At 46.3% G+C, this 18,661-nt stretch overlaps 1 protein-coding gene across 1 annotated transcript in view; it reads right to left on the reverse strand.

Moving 5' to 3' along the window:
- LOC120240334 (oxysterol binding protein) overlaps positions 1-18,661 on the reverse strand; it is a 36,014-nt gene that overhangs the window by 1,242 nt on the left and 16,111 nt on the right. Inside the window, exons 8-13 of the mRNA XM_039245045.1 lie at positions 13,816-14,061; positions 13,421-13,541; positions 3,862-3,965; positions 2,348-2,443; positions 1,454-1,635; positions 77-297 (exon numbers count right to left, since the gene is read on the reverse strand). Of these exons, the coding sequence (XP_039100976.1) occupies positions 77-297; positions 1,454-1,635; positions 2,348-2,443; positions 3,862-3,965; positions 13,421-13,541; positions 13,816-14,061 (970 nt within the window). The remainder of the gene's footprint in view (positions 1-76; positions 298-1,453; positions 1,636-2,347; positions 2,444-3,861; positions 3,966-13,420; positions 13,542-13,815; positions 14,062-18,661) is intronic.

The following is an 18,661-nucleotide window of genomic DNA, read 5'->3' on the forward strand; positions in this document are numbered from 1 at the left end:
AAACAGAATGAGAGCCAGAAACACACCAAGTGATTCCCCACACGTCAAGAAAGAGAGCAGGAGGCAGGTTCGTTACCATCCTCGGTGGCTTTCATAGCTTCCGCTTCTCTCTTCTTTCTGGAAAGTCTTTGTTTTTCCTCCAGGCGCTGCTTCTCAGCATTGGCTTCATCCCAGCGCCCATTTTCCATCAGTCTCTGGTCAGGCCGCAATCGGCTGTCTGTGGGGGCGGTGCCACTTTCCCAGGCATTGAGCGTGAGGGCGAGCTCTGAGAAATAGTACATGTTTTCTGCATTCTTCCTGCAAGTAAAGGATGGGGGAGAGAAACGGTGATGCCAGGACCCAGGCCCTGGTTAAGCAGCAACAACCCAAAGATGACCTCCCCAAAGCTGTTCTACAGATGGACGGACTCTAGGACCAGGTCAGGCTCCTCTAGTTCAGACCCAGACTGGACCATTCCCTCCCCGGGCATCACTTGTGCCAGCAGTTTGCCGGGCCTGTACTGTGCTCAGCGGAGATCAGGAAGAATGGAACATTCTACTAAATGAACATTCCTTATTCCTAGTCTCGTTGCTTTCTTTCTTTTTTTTTTAAATGTGGGCTAAGTCTTTTTTTTTTCAATGTTTTATTTATTTCTGAGAGAGAGAGAGAGAGAGAGAGACAGCATGAGCAGGGAAGGGTCAGAGAGAGAGGGAGACACAGAATCTGAAACAGGCTCCAGGCTCTGAGCTGTCAGCACAGAGCCTGATGTGGGGCTCGAACTCACGAACCGTGAGATCATGACCTGAGCCAAAGTCGGACGCTTAACCGACTGAGCCACCCAGGTGACCCCCTTTGCTTTCTTTTTAACCTGTTTCTGGAATGATCCTGCTGTTACTAAACACTGGGTAAATGAGATGACAGGAGACAAACAGCCTCCATCTTCATTCCGAATTCCTGTACATTATCTCAGAGATGTATCCCAGATGGCCACTGGGTCTCAGGCTAAATTGTTAATGGGTAGTACGCATCTTTCTCCTCCAGCTGCTTCTGAAGAGGTTTGTCTGTTTTATTTTTGAGAAAGAACGTGTGACTGGGGGAGGGGCAGAGAATCCTAAGCAGGCTCTACACTGTCAGCGCGGAGCCTGATGTGAGGCTTGAACTCACGTGTGGTGAGATCATGGTCTGAGCCGATGTCAGACATTCAACCAACTGAGCTACCTGCTTCTGAATAGTTTTGCTCTAAATTATAAATATTTTTTGGCAGATGTGACTTGAGTCATTTCAGCTTTCTTGACAAGGCACACTACCCCTCAATTCATACAATGGCTGCCTTCTGGTAATCTCTCCAAAAGTTCTGATTCCCCTGGCTTGATCCCTCACATGGTTCAGTGGGAAAGAAGGCAGAAATGCCACCAACACCGCTCCAAGGTTGAGGTCAGAGTGTTACCTGGACAGCATGGGCCCTGATACTCACGGTAAGGGGTTCCTTTTCCACAGCATGACCCTGCTTTCCTCTGCCTCATGGCCCCTCTGTCGAGCATCACCCCCATTTTCCCCAACAACTGGCTGCACTTTGAAACAATCCATTTTCTCATCCCATGTCCCCAGAAGGGCAAAGTGAACTCTTCCTGATGGATCGGTCACTTCCCCGGTCACCTGCAAGGGTAGAGAGCAGGGCTTGGAGCACAGCGGTAGGTGTCGGGAAGCGCACCTGCCTGTTCTGGTGACCTAAGTCCTTAGGGTAAGTGCTGGTTAGATGCTGCGATGGCAAACACCGGGGAGCCACCCAGATTATTCTGGTAGCCTTTTCTGAGCTGCGTAAAATAAATGGCCATGAGTTGGGTTTCATCGTTTTGTGGTACAAGGATTTTTGGCACAAAGATACACGCAGGAAAAGGATCTGACTGGTAACTCGGACTTCTGGCATTTTCTTCTCCCTGGAAGTCAGAGACAGCCACAAGCAGATTTAATCCCCGACTCTTTACAGTCTGTCAAAACTGATGGGGCAGTTCCGCTGTGGTGGTGACATGACTCACGCTCAGACCTCGCAGCGGTCAGGCTGCCCTTCCTTCTTCCTGAAACCCTTCTATTGGTCCAATCTCTCATTGCTCTTGACTTTTACTTTCTTACTCAATGTCTTTCCCAGAAAAGAACGGATTTGATTTAATACAATCTAGTCTCCTTTCCTGCTGACTTTCTCCTTTCCCTCTCCCTTCCCCCCCACCAAATCACCGCATACATGTTTAGGAGATGTATATGCATGTATATGAGACTATCTACCCATCCATTATCTACACCAGCCCCAAAGGAGTAGGCTTTCTAAGGGATACACACAAAGGAAAAACATTTGAACTTCAACTCTTCTTACCTTTCTTGCCACATCACGAGAGAAGTAGCTATAAGGAACGAATTTAAGATTGCACTTGTCGCCTGTCTTGTGATTCACAATGTCAATTTCACCGGACTAGAAAATAAAAAGCATCATAGATTGATTTTATTTTTTATTTTTATTTCTTTATTTGTTTAATGTTTATTTATTCTTGAGAGACTGAGAGAGAGCATGAGTGGAAGAGGGACAGAGTGAGAGGCAGACATGATCCGAAGCAGGCTCTGTGCTGACAGCAGACAGCCCAATGTGGGGCTTGAACTCATGAACCGTAAATCATGACCTGAGCCAAAGTCGGTTGCTTAACTGACTGAGCCACCAGGTGCCCCTTATTTACTTTTAATGTTTATTTATTTATTTTGAGAAAGAGAGAGAGAGAGCGGGCGAGCGTAAAGGATGAAGAGTAGGAGCTCTGCTGTCAGCGCAGAGCCTGATGCAGGACTTGATCTCACAAAACATCAAGAGTCAGGCACTTAACTGACTGAACCTCCCAGAGGTCCCATGGCTTGATTTTATCAATCCCGGAGGATCTGAATATCGGCCAGGCCCCATGCCTCATAATTCTTCACTTCACCATCTTATGCTCTTGGACTCCCTCGCTTATGGGTTCTGGTCTCGGCCGACCCGAGAAGCCGTGGGACCCTTTCAGAACCTTGGTATTCCAGGCTGGGATCAGGACCAAACGGCCTTTTGGTTTTCTTTCAATTGTGTGTCACGTTAGGTGGCCATACGTTGATTTGCACAGAATAACTGACCTTTTCCAAACCATTCCCCAATCAACACCCTTCACGAGCTCTGCACTTAACAGAGTAGCCTACTCCGAACTGCAGGGCTGCATACAGCAGGGCCTTTCCACACACTGTTCATTTCGTTCTCTCCTCCTTTCTGTCTTCCAAATCCAAACCACTTTAAGACTCAGCTTCAGTCCCACATCTACTCTGAATGTTTTCCTGACTGCTCAGACGGTATTCCCTTTCCTTTTCTGAATTTATTTTGCAACCATTGTCGTAAGAGCAAGTAATTAGATGTTATTTTGGTACAGTTCTTACACTAGGGTATTGTGTTAAATACTTTTCAATCTCTACATATTTGTCAAGGGTCTTCAGTGCTACAGTAACTCTTTGAAGGACAATGTCTTATCTGACTTTGGATCCCCGAGACCTAGCACTCTGCCTGGCAGTAAATGTCTGATGAATAAAGAAACGATGAAGAGTAGGAGCCATGTTTATTATGTTCTTGTACTTTCATAGTAGCCAACACAGTCCTGGTAGAGCAGTCACTGACTGAAGGTTATACATTGGTCATTTACAAATAAGAATTTGTGGTTTAGAAACTCGGGAAGGTCGGGGTGGGGCTACTGCCTGAGAGCAATTCCCTAGGAAAGAAGGATAAATCAGTAACAATCTGGGACAAGTTCACATGTCCTGGATACTGCAAAGACGTACCAAAGAAGGTATTCTTCTGAACTTCAGCACGCTTTGGGCACCTCTGCTTACCTGATCTATCCACAACTTGCCCACGATAATGTTGTGCACCGTTGTGGTAACTTTTTTCCAAGTGTAGTGGTGCCCAGTTGCATGGAAAATACAGTGGATGCTACCTGGAAACAGAGAGAAATATGCAAATGAGGCCAAATATTAGGATAAGAGCACCAAGTTAACTACAAACAACAATGGGTTGATTTCCTTCTATCAGTATTTCTCACTTCTAAAAGGAGAATAATAAACCAAAAAGGAGTTATAATCTTTTTTAAATGTTTATTTACTTATTTAGAGAAAGAGAGAGAGAGAGAGAGAGAGAGAGAGAGAGCGTACAAGCAGGGGAGGGAGGGAGAGAATCCCAAGCAGGCTCCACACCCAGTGCAAAGCCCAACGCAGGGCTCAATCTCACGACTATGAGATCATGACCTGAGCTCAAGTCAAGAATTGGATGCTTAACTGACTGAGCTCCCCCAGGAGCCCCAGGATTTATAGACATCTTAAATGTTGGAAGCACGGATTGATTTTTAAATTTATGAATAAAATACAACTAAACAATGACAAACACGGAAACTGATAGGGTGCAGGTAGGAAGCGATATTCTGCAATTGAAGAATAAAAATGAAAGCAAAAGCTCCGATCTTTTCACCAACTCTGCCTGCCCAGACCATCTGCAAAATTGACAGAAACAGGTCAAATCTGCCCCAACATGAAAAGTGAAGCTGCACTGTGGAAAGGACACGCTGGCCGGCAGGACTGAGGGCCAGGCCCTCTTGTTAGTCACTCGCTGTGTGACTGTAAGCAAGCCACTTTTCTAAGGCCCCTGACAGTACAGGAGGCATAGTGGAGAGAGCAGGGGCTTTGCAGTGAGGAAAAACTAGGTTCAGTCGTGGCTCCCCCACTCAGTAGATGTGTAGATGTTACACAGAGCCTGGACTGTGTAATAAAGAATCTGTCTGGTCTTCACACATGGTTCCTGGGAGGGACCCTCGAAACCTGTGGGATTTCCTAAGTAATAGTAACATCTGTGTTGTTCATGGAGGCCCTGACAGTTCACGCCAAAGAGCTGACACGGTGGACCCCTAGATTGCTTATGCTCAAGATGAGGCCAGGCCGGAAAGATCAACCATGTAGTTAAGAGACTTGGGACTCTCAATCACTTGAAATCAGCCAGACCTCCCAACCTCCTGGGAATGATATTCTCTCTCTCTCTCTCTCTCTCTCTCTCGGGAAGGAAGGAGGCCTAGATACTCAGTGCAGTTATGTGGCCACAATTCAGTCACGCCTACCTAATGAAACCCTAACAAAATCTCTGGACAACGAAGCTTGGTGCAGCTTCCTGGCTGATGAGCATATCAATGTGCCAGGAGGGCTATGGGCCTGGACTCTGTGGGAGAAGGCATGGAAGCTTGTGTTCATGACCCTTGCAGACCTTGCCTTGTAGGTCTCCTCATTTGGCTGGTCCTAATTTGTACCCTTTATAACAAAACTGTAATGGTGAGAATAGCTTTTCCCTGGGTTCTGAGTCATCTTAGCAAATTCTTTTTTTTTTTTTTTTTAATGTTTTATTTATTTCTAGGAGAGAGAGAGCGTGAGCAGGGGAGGGTCAGAGAGAGAGGGAGTCACAGACTCTGAAACAGGCTCCAGGCTCTGAGCTGACAGTCAGCACAGAGCCCGACGCGGGGCTCGAACCCACGAACCGCGAGATCATGACCTAGGCGAAAGTCGGGACGCTTAACCGACTAAGCCACCCAGGTGCCCCATCTTAGCAAATTCTTGAAACTGAAGCCAGTTGGTCAGAAGTACAGCTGGCCTGGGGACCCCCAAATTCGTGGCTGGCATCTGATGTGAGGGCAGTCTTGGTGGGGACTGTGCTCCTAATGGATGGGGTCTGTGTGAATCTGGGTGGTTAGTAACAGAACTGTATTAGAGTACTGTATCCTGGATAGGTTCTGGAATCCCCCTAGGCCTCTGCTTTATCATCTATAGACTTGGGATAAGCAAACCTTGTGCAGCAAATGTCTGTTTATTTGCCCAGTAAAATGTCTGAAATATCATGGACAATCAGGAGATATGGTCTTCTCCTGTTTTTAGGAGTTCATCTCACACACCAAACCCAAAAGTGAGGTGAACATAGGCGACTACAGGTTCAAAACAATAAAAACAAGTGAAAGATACACAACAGGTATGTGCTGCGAATACAGTCACTTATGGGAGCAAGAGAACTCTAAGCTCCCTCTGCAACCACTAATGAACAGAAGACTAATTATGTGTCTTTCTCGTCCAAGAGATTAAAATAGCCCTGCTGGCTGCGGCGGCCATGTGACAATGACGCCAGTGAGAACAGTGGCAGCTCTGCTGAGAGCACCTGCTGTGTCCCAGACGCTGAGCTATGTTCTCCTCGTACTGATCTCATTCAGTCTCAACACCTGCCTTTCAAATACCTGTGCTGCCTACACATAACCTCAGTCCCTTGATCAGTACCTCTTCCACCACCCCTGCCATCGAAAGCCACCATCGCCTCTTGCCTGAAGCTAACAATTTTGTTTTGGTCCCAGCTTCTGCATCAGTCACCTTATAGTCTCTGGTCAAAATGATCCATGTCAAACATGTCCCAGCGATAATGTCAAATCTCTCTGTTTCTTCCCTCTGCAGCTGAAACAGAACTCAACCCCCTTCCCTGGTGTACATACCCCTACAAGAGCTGGCCCCTGCCCGCCCCTCGGATAGCACTCGGAAGCTGCTGGAGGCTGAGTGCTTCTCGAGCATGCAGAGTTTGCACCCCTCTGAGGGCCTTGATCTCTAAGGGGTTCCCTTGCTGGGACGCTCTCCTGCAGATCATCTTCTGGTTGGTTTCTTTTTGTTAGTTAGGTCTCTGCTTCAATTGTCTCTTCAGAGACAATTTCCTTGATGACCTTGTCCAAGGAAGCACAAACACACTTGCTTCGCCACCATTAACCCCTATCTCCACTTGCTCTATTTCTTCACGGAATCACCACTAGATAAAACAAAGTAATTGGTAATTGACAATACATAATTATCATGTAGCTGTTTGGTTACTTTGTGTGTCTGTTCCAGAAACGAGTGCCCGCTAAGTGAGGGCAGAGTGGCTTTGTTCACCCCGACACCCCCACAGCACCTAGACCCGTTTGTGGCATACAGTGGACACTCCAGCTGCGGGCACTGTTGTCCCCTGCCTTGGTTTCTACTGCTGCTGGAACCCAGTGCCACACACTTTATGGCTGAAAACCACGTGGCTGTTAAACTGTTGCAGTTCTGGAAGTCAGAAGTCTCAAATCAAGGTGTCAGAAGGGCTGTGTTCACTCTGAAGGCTCTACTGGAGGTCTGTTTTCTTGCCTTTCCCAGCTGCCAGAGGCCACCACATTCTCCAGCCTGTGGTCTCTTGTGTCACTCACATCTCTTGCTTCTGTTGCCACCACCTCAGACTCTCCAGCCTCCTTCTCGTAGAAACCTTTGGGATTGTACTGGGCCTATAGGAATCCTCCAGAATTACCTGCCCACCTCAGAATCTTTAATTTAATCACACTGCAAAGTTCCTTTCACTAGGAGCAGTGGGAGAGCCACAGGTTCCAGGGATTACGATGTGGACATTACTTTGGGAGAAGGGAGCGTTATTCAGCCCACCACGTCCCCATTTTACCAACGAAGACTCTGAGCTCAGTGAGAGGGAGTCGTCTCAAGGTCACACAGCTAATGAGTGCCAGAGCCACAGTTCAAAATAAGATCAGAGTATCTGTACAGCCCAGTACCATAACCTTGTGACCCAGCCTGCTGATGTACCTGTTGCTCTGTAGTGTTCCTGTCAGCTCCCAGAAAGAGTGGAAAAACAAAGAAAGCCCCATGAGCGCCTTCCTTTATATAATATTTGTGTCTTAGAGACTTGGCAATAAGTGAAAGACCTAAAAATGGAGGCTCCTAAAATATTTGGGAAGGAAGATCCCCATTTCACAATGGTCAAGTAAAGGACTTCCATATATCCTGAGCCTTAGAAAAATCCATTTTTTTTTCCCAGTAAGACCGATTGAAGAACTCTGGCAACACATTATCAGAATCCACTTTTTCAGAACTCTAGTAAGAAACATGAGCTTTGTGGCACCTTAACTCGCCATATTCCCATCCTCCTCTCCCCAGGTTGGCAGTAGCCTTGAAAAGCAGCAGCTTCACAATCACGGCCAACACAAAAACCAGCAAGCAGCCTAGCCAGCGCTGGAGGGAGCAGACGCTCTTAAGCTCCCCAAAAGACTGATCTCCAAGGAACTGTCACTAACTGGCCTGTCTGGTGGTTCCTTGTAAGTTCCCACTCCCGGGTCTCATCTTTATTTGACCTGACTGAGCACCTGCTCACCTAAAACAGCTTTTTCCTGGTGGTGACGATCAACACAACCAATGGCAATTATTTAACACAGCGGCTGCCTGAGGTGGTGTTCACAATTGGGGCAGTTAATAAACAGTGGCCTCAGATTCCAAATCTGATAAAAAACATTAATCTACATATCCAAGCGGTACAACGGACTCCAACAGGAAAAACTCAAAGGGCACCACACTGAAACCCATCACAATCAAATTACTGAAAGACAGAGAATCGTGAAAGCAGTAAGAGAGAAGTGACACATCACATATAAATGACCCCCAATAAGATTATCGGAACCCTCAAGGGCCAAAAGGCAGTGGGAGGACATATCCAATGGTGCTGGAAGAGAAAAAATTATCAAACCAAGAATTCTGTATCCAGCAAAACTATCCTTCATAAACAAAGAAAAACTTTAGACACTTCCAGACGTACAAAAACTAAAAGAATTCATAGCTGATACATCTTCCCTTCAAGAAATATACCAAAGGAGGGGCAACCAGGGGGCTCAGTCGGTTGGGCATCCAACTTCAGCTCAGGTCACGATCTCACAGTTCTTGAGTTCAGGCCCTGTGTTGGCCTCTCTGCTGTCAGAACAAAGTCCACTTCAGATCCTCTGTCTCCCTCTCTCTGTCCCTTCCCTGCCTTCTCTCTCAAAAATAAACAAACACTGGGCACCTGGGGGGCTCAGTCGGTTGGGCATCCAACTTCAACTCAGGTCATGATCTACAGTTCATGGGTTGGAGCCCCACATGGAGCTCTGTGTTGACAGCTCAGAGCCTGGAGCCTGTTTCAGATTCTGTGTCCTTCTCTCTCTCTCTGCCCCTTCCCGGTCTCTTTCTCTCTCTCAATAATAAATAAATATTATGGGGCGCCTGGGTGGCTTAGTCAGTTAAGCGTCCAACTTTCGCTTAGGTCATGATCTCACGGTTTGTGGGTTCAAGCCCCGCATCGGGCTCTGTGCTGACTGCCAGCTCAGGGCCTGGAGACTGTTTCAGAGTCTGTGTCTCCCTCTCTCTCTGACCCTTCCCTGCTCAGGCTGTCTCTCTTCCTCGCCTAGAAATAAATAAAACATTAAAAAAAATTTTTTTTAAATAATAAATAAATATTAAAAAGAAAAAGAAGAAGAAAAGAGAGAAATACACCAGAGGAATACACCTCCAGGCTGAAATGAAAGGGCACCAAACAGCAACTTAAATTTACGTTACAAAGAGACTGGTAAAGGTAACTACAATTAAACTATTAAAGAAAAAAAAAGAGTATAGCTGTATTTTTTGCTGGCAACTCTTTTTTCCACTATATGATTTAAAAGACACCTGCATAAAGCAACAGTTACAAAACTACACTGGGAGCATCCACTTTCAAGTGTCCCCTCTTTGTAAAGAGAGCTTTCCTACTATTCTTCCTTTCTAATCTTACACTTTAATAAACATTTGCCTGCTGCTAAAAAACAAACAAAAAACCCCTATAATGATGGGATTATAATGTATAAAAATCATAATTTACACACAATTTACGCACAAAGGAGGAAAGACATAATGGATCCATATAGTTGCAAAGTTTTTGTACACTAGTGAAATTTAATTGGTGTCAATCTGAACAAGATGCTTAGATGTTAACTGTACTACCCAGGATAACCACTCAAAAAACACCTTCAAAAATACAGTGAAAGAAATAACAAGAGAATTAAGATGGTAAACTAGAAAAATATCTATTTAACACAAAATAAGGAAGTAAAAGAGGAAGAGAGGAACAAAAAAGACAGAATACATATATATATATTTACATATGTATAAAAATATATATAAAAGACAAAATGGCAGATATAAATCCTACCTAATCAGTAATTATGTTAATTATAAGTAATCACTCTAGCCAAAAAATAGAAACTTGAAGAATGGATAAAATATATCAGGGGAATTTTTTTTTACTAATACATCATTCAGGAGCAAATTCAAGGTCCACGGAGCCCAGTAGTGTGTCACTGAAGCGGAGATCAACAGGCTGACTGGTGGTTTCATTCATATTCCCAAATTGTGGTTCTTCTTGGGTTAGAAAGCTCCAAAACTATAAAATAATACCCATTTAAATGTGTCTCTTTAGGGGTGCCCGGCCGGCTCAGTTGGAGGAGCATGCAACTCTTGATCTTGGGGTTATGAGTTCAAGCCCCATGCTGGGGGTAGAGATTATTTAAAACTAAAAATCTTGGGGCTCCTGGGTGGCTCAGTCAGTTAAACGTCTGACTTCGGCTCAGGTCATGATCTCACAGTTTATGGGTTTGAGACCTGCGTCAGGCTTTGTGCTGACAGCTCAGAGCCTGGAGCCTGCTTTGGATTCTGTGTCTCCCTCTCTCTCTGCCCCTCCCCCACTCATGCTCTGTTTCTGTCTCAATAATAAACATTAAAAAAAAATGTTTAAAAACCCTAAAAATCTCAACATTAACGCTACCACCTGGTTCCAGGGCCCTGGAACTTGATGAACTGATTCACATGTATCCTCTGCCACTGTCTTCATCATCTTGTGCACTTCCATTGTATTTTCCAGAAGCATTCTTCTTTCCAGACTTCAGGAGTTCTAACTTTTCTAGTCTATTTTGCAAGGAGACTCAAACTTCCTGCCACCACCTCGAAAGCCATCTGTCTGTTTACTCACTCACAACTCTGTCCGTAAGTCATTCTTCACTGATAGCTACTGGCTTAACAATTTACCCGAGGAGAGTCGAATGCCATTGCAAATGTGAAAATTTCACTGCAGGATTCTCCTTCCAAGTCACTGATCCAAAAATGTTAAATAGAGCCACCTCCAGGGCCAATGTCCAGAAATCCCACTCTCTGTACTTCAGTTTCCGGTCACTACGTCAATTCTTTGTTCAATCTCCCCATGAAGGCTGCGACCTTTGCTGTGTTCACTTACACGTCCCGCCTGGTACATGGTGGGTACTCAGTATATAATTGACATAAGGCAACAGGACATTCTGGTGCCCTGAATCCTTAAATAACCATAGGAATGGAATCCTTTCAAAGGTAATTTTTTAACTCTAAAAAGTTAGATCTACCACACATATCATATTCAAATATTTACCCCTCAAAGAACTCTAGATTAACCAAATCATAGAGAAAATGTACAGCAGGTCACTGGTAGATTTACTGCTATTTTATTGCTATTTTTTTTTTTTTAGATTTATTGCTACTTTTAAAATGCATACAACCCTCCTTAGAATTAAATATAACCCATCCCTTTGGAGATCTTCACCGGGCCTCTGAAACTCTTCTCCATGGGACAGGACCACTAATATCCTAGTTCTGCAAATTAGGTGAAAACATCCCAGGCATTTACTACTCTTAACCTAATACTTCTGAAATTATTAACACCAAAGACAATTAAGCAATTTGAACCATTCTTAGGGCCTTGGTAAACATTAAGAACAAAATCACTGTCACCTTTTCATCTAAGTTCCTTCTGTGTGTTAACCATGAAGCGGTAGGGCTAACATTCCACTTTCTTTTCTCCCTTTTTTTAAATTTTTAAATGTTTTTTATTTATTTCTGAGAGAGAGAGAGACAGCATGAGCAGGAGAGGGTCAGAGAGAAAGGGAGACAAAGAATCTGAAACAGGCTCCAGGCTCTGAGCTGTCAGCACAGAGCCCGACGCGGGGATCGAACTCACGAACCGTGAGATCATGACCTAAGCCCAAGTCGGACGCTTAACCGACTGAGCCACCCAGGCGCCTCTTCTTTTCTCCTTGTAATGTATTACAAACATTCCTGGATTTGTTCTCTGGCTAATTTCTAGTTTCTAGGAAATTTGCATTCCTGCTACATTTTGTATTTCTGGGAAGGGAGTTAGCTAAAGAAGACAACTCTACCCAAGCGCTACGCCTAGGCCTCTTGGAGACTAGAAGGAAGCGGAAGGCCACCAGGAGCTCAGGCAGTTCCTGGCACTCTGTCTCTAGGGAGTTACTAGGTTTGTCTGTCTGTCTGCTCTGTGCTTCTTTCTAGGCACTCCCTCTCCTGGACACACACGGCCAAATGTGGCTGCTCTGGTTCGAGGGAGCGTCGAGAACCTCTAGTACGCTTTGTGAACAATCTCATTTCCCCTAAAGTGTACAGACTTTCCAACACTGCAAATGAGGATTCCTATGCCCAGGCCTGATCTTTCTGATCTCAATGCAAAATTAACTTGTATCCCAATAAGAGCTTTTAAAAGAAAGTTTCATCTTACCGGGAGTTCAGCCATTACATCCATGATACCTAGCCCTTCCAGTGGTGAAGAGGAAGGGGAGAAAGGAGAGGAGAAGGGGAGGGACCGTCTGAGAGACCTAACCTTGCAGTCATAAGAGTTCTGATTTAAGGAGTAAATGTATTGTTATGAAGTGGATTGCTAGCGTAACACAGGAAAAACATCAGTTAGTAGAAAAGGTTTTTTTAAGCACGCTAGAATTTGCATTCTACAACAGTACTTCCAGATTTCTTAAATATAGCTAAGAAGAATAAGAACTTATGACTGGATGGATCCTTAAGGAGTCTCAGGCCTCCTCACTCATCTGACAGCTGAGAAGTCAAACGAGCTGCCCAACAGGGGCACATGTACCCCAATGTTCATAGCAGCAATAGCCAAATCATGGAAAGGGCCTAAGTGTCCACCAATGGACGAATGGATCAAGAAGATGTGGTTCATCTATACAACGGAATACTCCATGGCAATGAGAAAGAATGAAATCTGGCCATGTGTAACAACATGGATAGAACTTGAAGGTGTTATGCTGAGCAAAAGAAGTCAGGCAGAGAAGGACAGATACCATATGTCTGCACATATAGGTGGATTAGGAGAAACTTAACAGAGGACCATGGGGGAGAAGAAGGGGAAAAATAGTTGGGGAGAGGGAGGGAGGCAAACCATGAGAGACTCTTGAATGTTGAGAACAAACTGAGGGCTTATGGGGGTGGGAGAGAGGGGAAGAGGGGTGATGAGCATGGAGGAGGGCACTTGTTGGGATGAGCGCTGGGTGTTGTACGGAAACCAACTTGACAATAAATTATTTAAGAAAAAAAAAAAAAAAAAAAAAAGAGCTGCCCAGAGCTAGCGAGGATGGCTCCGTGCCCAAATCAGACTTTCAGTCTCCTGGCTCCTAAGCCATTGACAACTTCCATCACGCCAGGAAATCTTTCACTCCTGGAGTATCAATTCTTACAAGGATGGTGGCCTTACCGAGGGGCATGATGGAGAGGTATTTGCCTCGAAACTTGCTGGTGATTTTGATCTCCTGACGCAATGTCCAGCCATTTTTGGACTCGGAGTGGTGCGCAGCAGCTGGGGGGTGATGACTCACCTTGGAGAAATCAGTGGTTCAAATTAAAGAAGAAAGAAGAAGGGAAAGATGCTGCCTACAAACTGGTGATAAATACCCCAAATTCACACTTGACATTTTTATACCCACAGCAGGTGAATACCAAGGCCTCCAGTGTTGGAGCCTGAAGGAAAAAAGATGGCAGTCTGGGATGACAGGGCCTCGATTTCTGCAAACAAAGCACCCAGGGGGATCAACCAAAAAGCTACCCTTTTCTTCAAAAAGTAAACGTGTCACAGTCCCGAGGCTCCTTTACCTGCTCACAGAGGGATCGGTAACCGTTTTCCTCTAATCGGTCCAGCTCGAAGGTCTCCCCAAGGAGTGGGTTGAATGGCTTGCTGGTACGGAAGACAGTAGTGGAGTAGGAGGACACGGTGAAAGCTGCAACATAACAGAGCTGTTCTAGAGAGTTCTCGCATTTTGCAGCTCGGTCTAACAGCTCATGGTATTCCAGATCTTCAGTAAGGCGCTGAAGCATGGATAAGGGCTCGTTAAAGTTCACCTGTTGGGAAAAGAACAGGTCTGAAAACTTTGCCCACACATCTGTAAGAGACCGTTTAATCATTCTGCAGGTGGAGAGACTCAGCGAGACACAGTGAGATGATACAGCGACTCACTGGGAAGAGAAGAGGCCTTGGCTCAGGAGACCAGCTCTAGAACTAACCTCCAAGCAGCGCACTCTCCCTGGTCAACTGTCCATGTCAGTGAGTGGGATACGTTACTGTTTCCATGTATCTCACTAACTGTACACTCGCTAAGCTGGGAACCGTGCCTCTTTGGTCATCATTGCACAGCCCAGAGCCCTTGGTGCCTCACCCATCGGAGATGGTCATCAGTTAGGTACAGAATGAATGAATCAAAGAGGACATGTATTTTAGCACGACTATACCCGGGGAGGAAGTGAGGTTTTTACAATTCTTGAGGGAGGAAAGAAAGGCTGGTAAATGATAAGCACAGGCACGGCCTGACTGGTGAAAAGAAAACACTACAAAAGTTAGCTTCTACTCTTGGAGGAGAGGACTGTGAGTTATCGAGTGAGTTCTACATCAGGCTGGGATTCTGGTTTCTTCTCTGAGGCCGGACAGCTGTGTTCTGGACTGGAGTGCTCATGATGGGGGCTCACAGGGGACTGAGTGTTTCTGCCTTTCCAGCTTCGGAGCAAACTTCAGGCTCTCCCCACAGGATGAGGTAAGTTTGTGTGAGGGCCTCTGTCAGGAAGAAGACACCCATTCATTCACGTATGCATTCTACAAATATTTACTGAGCCCTCACGCGTGCCTGACCCCATACTACCCACTGGGTAGAGACAGAGGTGGACAAAAGAGACAACGTCTCTGCATCCCCGCAGGAGTCAGCTTCCAAACTGACTGTTTCGAATTTTTACGACTTAAAAAATTACTAGAAAAACAGGTAAGGTTCCCAGGTTAGCCCTTAAAGCTTATTTGGCTTTACAAGACAGCACTATCACTGAACGAGTGATATGAGCCTGAGTTCTGAATCCAGAGAAGGCACGAAAGAAGAAAGCAACTCCCTTTTTATTGGATGGAGCTGGCCTAGAGCAATATTTCAGTTAAAACAAACAAAAACACTTCTCCTTCCTACGATCTTTTTCTCTGTTTTTCTGTTTTGTATTCTGTATTTTTTGTCCAACTTCTGACCCATCAATCCCTGAGCCACATGCTACCCTAATATTTTACTGTCCTTCTCAATTGTGAAGGGTCTTATCATTGTTACTATAACCCACTTTAAAAACAAAGTATAAAGGAAAACATTTACCTGAGATGTCATCACCCAAAGGGAACCAGTATTCATATGTTCATGTTTGTTTCTAGGCATTTATACATTTAAAAATAAATAAGCTAGAGCCTGCTTTTTGTCTGAAAAACATACTCAGCATTCATCTGTGAAAATTTCTCAGGGAACACAGAGCCACTGGACCAAAATAACACTCCCCTTGGGGCGCCTGGGTGGGTCAGTCAGTTAAGCGACCAACTTGGGGTCAGGTCATGATCTCAAGGTTTGTGAGTTCGAGCCCCGCGTGGGGCTCTGTGCTGGCAGCTCAGAGCCTGGAGCCTGCTTTGGATTCTGGTATCCCTCTCTCTGCCCCTCCCCCAATGTCCCCGCTCATGCTACCCCTGCCTCGACTAAAACAGGGCAGCACGCTCCAAATCCATCTTCTCAACACGGAGAGGCGCTTGGAGAAAAACCAGTGGAAGAAAAAAATGCACACTGAGGGGGTAACGGACTAGCACAGCTCAAATCCTCTAGAGTCTTTTTTACAGAAGGTACTTCGAAACAACGCCAACAAAATCACTCATCGGCAGAACTTCAGGCGACACGAAGTAACGCTGCGGTGCGGGTGAGGGAACGAGGGGCGCTGCGCTCCAGCGTGGGCTGCGAGACCCCACTGGCACGGCCCGGGGCTGGCATCTGCGCCACCGTCCGCCCTTGCTTTGTGCGCATGCGCGGCCAGGTCCCGACGATTGCTCCGGGAACTACGATTGCTCCGGGAACTACGATTGCTCCGGGAACTACAATTGCTCCGGGAACGAGGGGGTCTGTAAAAGCCCCAAACTTTTCATACTGATCATTTTATCACCCAGAAGCCCAACAGGGAAGCAAATGGGCCTGCGAATTTAAAGCAGAAGGAAGGGGGGAATTTGGTACCAGGCTGATGGGTACAGCAGGAGACCACGGGCTCCGGGCTGGAGGAGCAAAGGGCGGCAGCGGGAGGACGGGGGCCAGGGACACCCGCAGAAGCTGCACCTCGGGGGGCCTGTCCCATGGAGTCCACAGCCACACGGCCACTGCCAGGGCACCGCCAGGGGGCTGGGGCAGTACCCTGGGGTCCCTCGCTCCTCTCGAGCCCGCCTCTGGCGGGGCCCCGCCGGACGCCACGGCACAGATGCCTGAGAAGCCTCCTGGAGGAAGGAGCCAGTCGTCCTGTGACACAGCATCAAGCCGGGAAGGGTGAGGCCCAGGGCTCAGGCAAACAGGTACAGGGTTGCGCAGCCCTGGTGGCAATGTCAACAAGGTACTAATGGTAAAGGAGAGAGAGGTCACCTAGACTCAGAAGCTATTTCTAAACAGGAACTGTATTTCGTTCTGTCTTTAAAAAAAAACAAAAACCTGTTTTTAATATTTATTTTGAGAGAGTATGAGCAGGGGAGGCGCAGAGAGACAGGGAGACACAGAATCTGAAGTGGGCTTGAACTGCTGAGCCCTGAGATCCTGACCTGAGTCCAAGCTGGACGCTCAGCAGACTGAGGCACCCAGGCACCCCAGGAACTGTATTTCTAAGGCCGCAAGGACCTGCCTTCCCAGCCCACCTTCCCACGGCTTTCTGCAAGGCTCCAGGCAGGTGGCGCTTCCTTTTAAGCCCCCAGGGAACCAATTGTTTTATGTGTCTCTAACATGTTAACTCATGGCCTTTTCTTGTCTGGAGGTTGACATTTTTCTAACAAAAATCCTACATGCCTACCTATAAATCTATTTTTCTTCTCTTTTTATATAGATAGAAAGTGCACAAGCAGGACAGGGGAGCAGAGAGAGAAGGAATCTCAAGCAGGCTCCACACTCTGTGCTAAGCCCAATGTGGGGCTCGATCCCACAACCCTGGGATCATGACCTCAGCTAAAATTAAAAGTCGGACTCTCAACCGACTGAGCCACCCAGGTGCCCCTAAATCTATTTGTTTTCTAAGACCAGTTAACTAATTACGTCAACATCTGCTGACTGGCATATATGTATGTGCCCGGCACCAGCTAAGCATCCAAGAGATGAAAACCAACAAGACACAGTCTCTGTAGACCACGAGGAGCACAGTCGGCGGAGAGGCAGAACCCACACACCAGGCCATCAGACCCAAGAAGGGAGCAGAACACTTTCTGTAGGCCACTCCCCAGTTTCCACTCTGCCCTTCTTCTGCAAGAAATAGAATCCCCCAGTTTTCAACAAGGTCATGCCACTGAAAGGAGGAGTCTTCCCTTCCAGCCTCTTCCCCAGGTAGCCGGGGCCATGTAACTAAGTTCTGGCCAAAGAGACTGAAGTGAAATAGTTTATGTGATTTCCAGGAAACACCCTGAAAAGGCAGGACCATGCACTTCTCCTTCCTTCTTCCTACTGGCTGGAATGAGACCCCAATGGTCCCAGCGGGAATGGCCGCTTCAGACCTGGGAACTGAGGCCACAGGACAGAAGGAAAGCCTGGTCCTGAGAATGTGGAGTAGGCATGGGCCCTGGATCACCTACTTCTGGACTTTAACAGGAGAATGAGTTCAGCTAGTATTTAAGGCAGCAGTTGGCCAGCTTTTTCTGTAAAAGGCTACAGAGTAGATATTTATATGGCCCTTAAAGCCTAACTATTTACTATCCCATATGACACTGCCATATGGGCTCTGTCACACTGACCCGATACGGAGGCAGTCACAGACAACACATGCCTGAACAGGCATCGCTGTGTTCCAATACAGCTTGAGGGACAATAACATGGAAGTTTTATACAATTTTCCCATCATGAAATACTATCCTCCCTTTCATTCTTTTGAAATATTTAAAACATAAAAACTACTCCTAGCTTGCAGGCTGCACAGATAGCACACAGATTCAGCCTTAAGGCCTATAGATTGCTGACCCCAGGTTTAAACAGATTTGGGATTTGTTTCCTTACACGGATCCTATACCTAACTTATATATGGGTCCAACACCAGGAGGATCGTGGGAACTCAGTAAATGTCTATGTAATGAACGAGCAATGGAATCTACTGGAACACAAGCGACAGCCCTCCCACCATGACCGGACACACGGGTGAAAGCTTGGTAAAAGAGATGATGCTGTAGCTGAATCCTGAAGAAAAGGGTATTAGCCCTGGGAAAAGAAAAATGGCCCGGGTGGGTGGAGAGAGGATGTAAGTCCCGACAGAAAGAGCAGTCTGTGCAAATGCCCTGGGTGGGGGGGGGAGGGGGGGCGGAAACGAGTTGTCTCTGCATGTCTGACGGTAACTCTGACTCTGAGTGACTAGACCGCCAGTAGGTGGGACCTGGTCCAAGGGAGGAAATATCAAGCCCACTGAGGAATCTGGACCACCCTCAAAGCAAAAAGGA

Source organism: Hyaena hyaena, unplaced genomic scaffold (assembly GCF_003009895.1).
Source record: "Hyaena hyaena isolate Hyena2069 unplaced genomic scaffold, ASM300989v1 scaffold_252, whole genome shotgun sequence".
In the NCBI taxonomy this organism is placed as follows: Eukaryota; Metazoa; Chordata; class Mammalia; order Carnivora; family Hyaenidae; genus Hyaena; species Hyaena hyaena.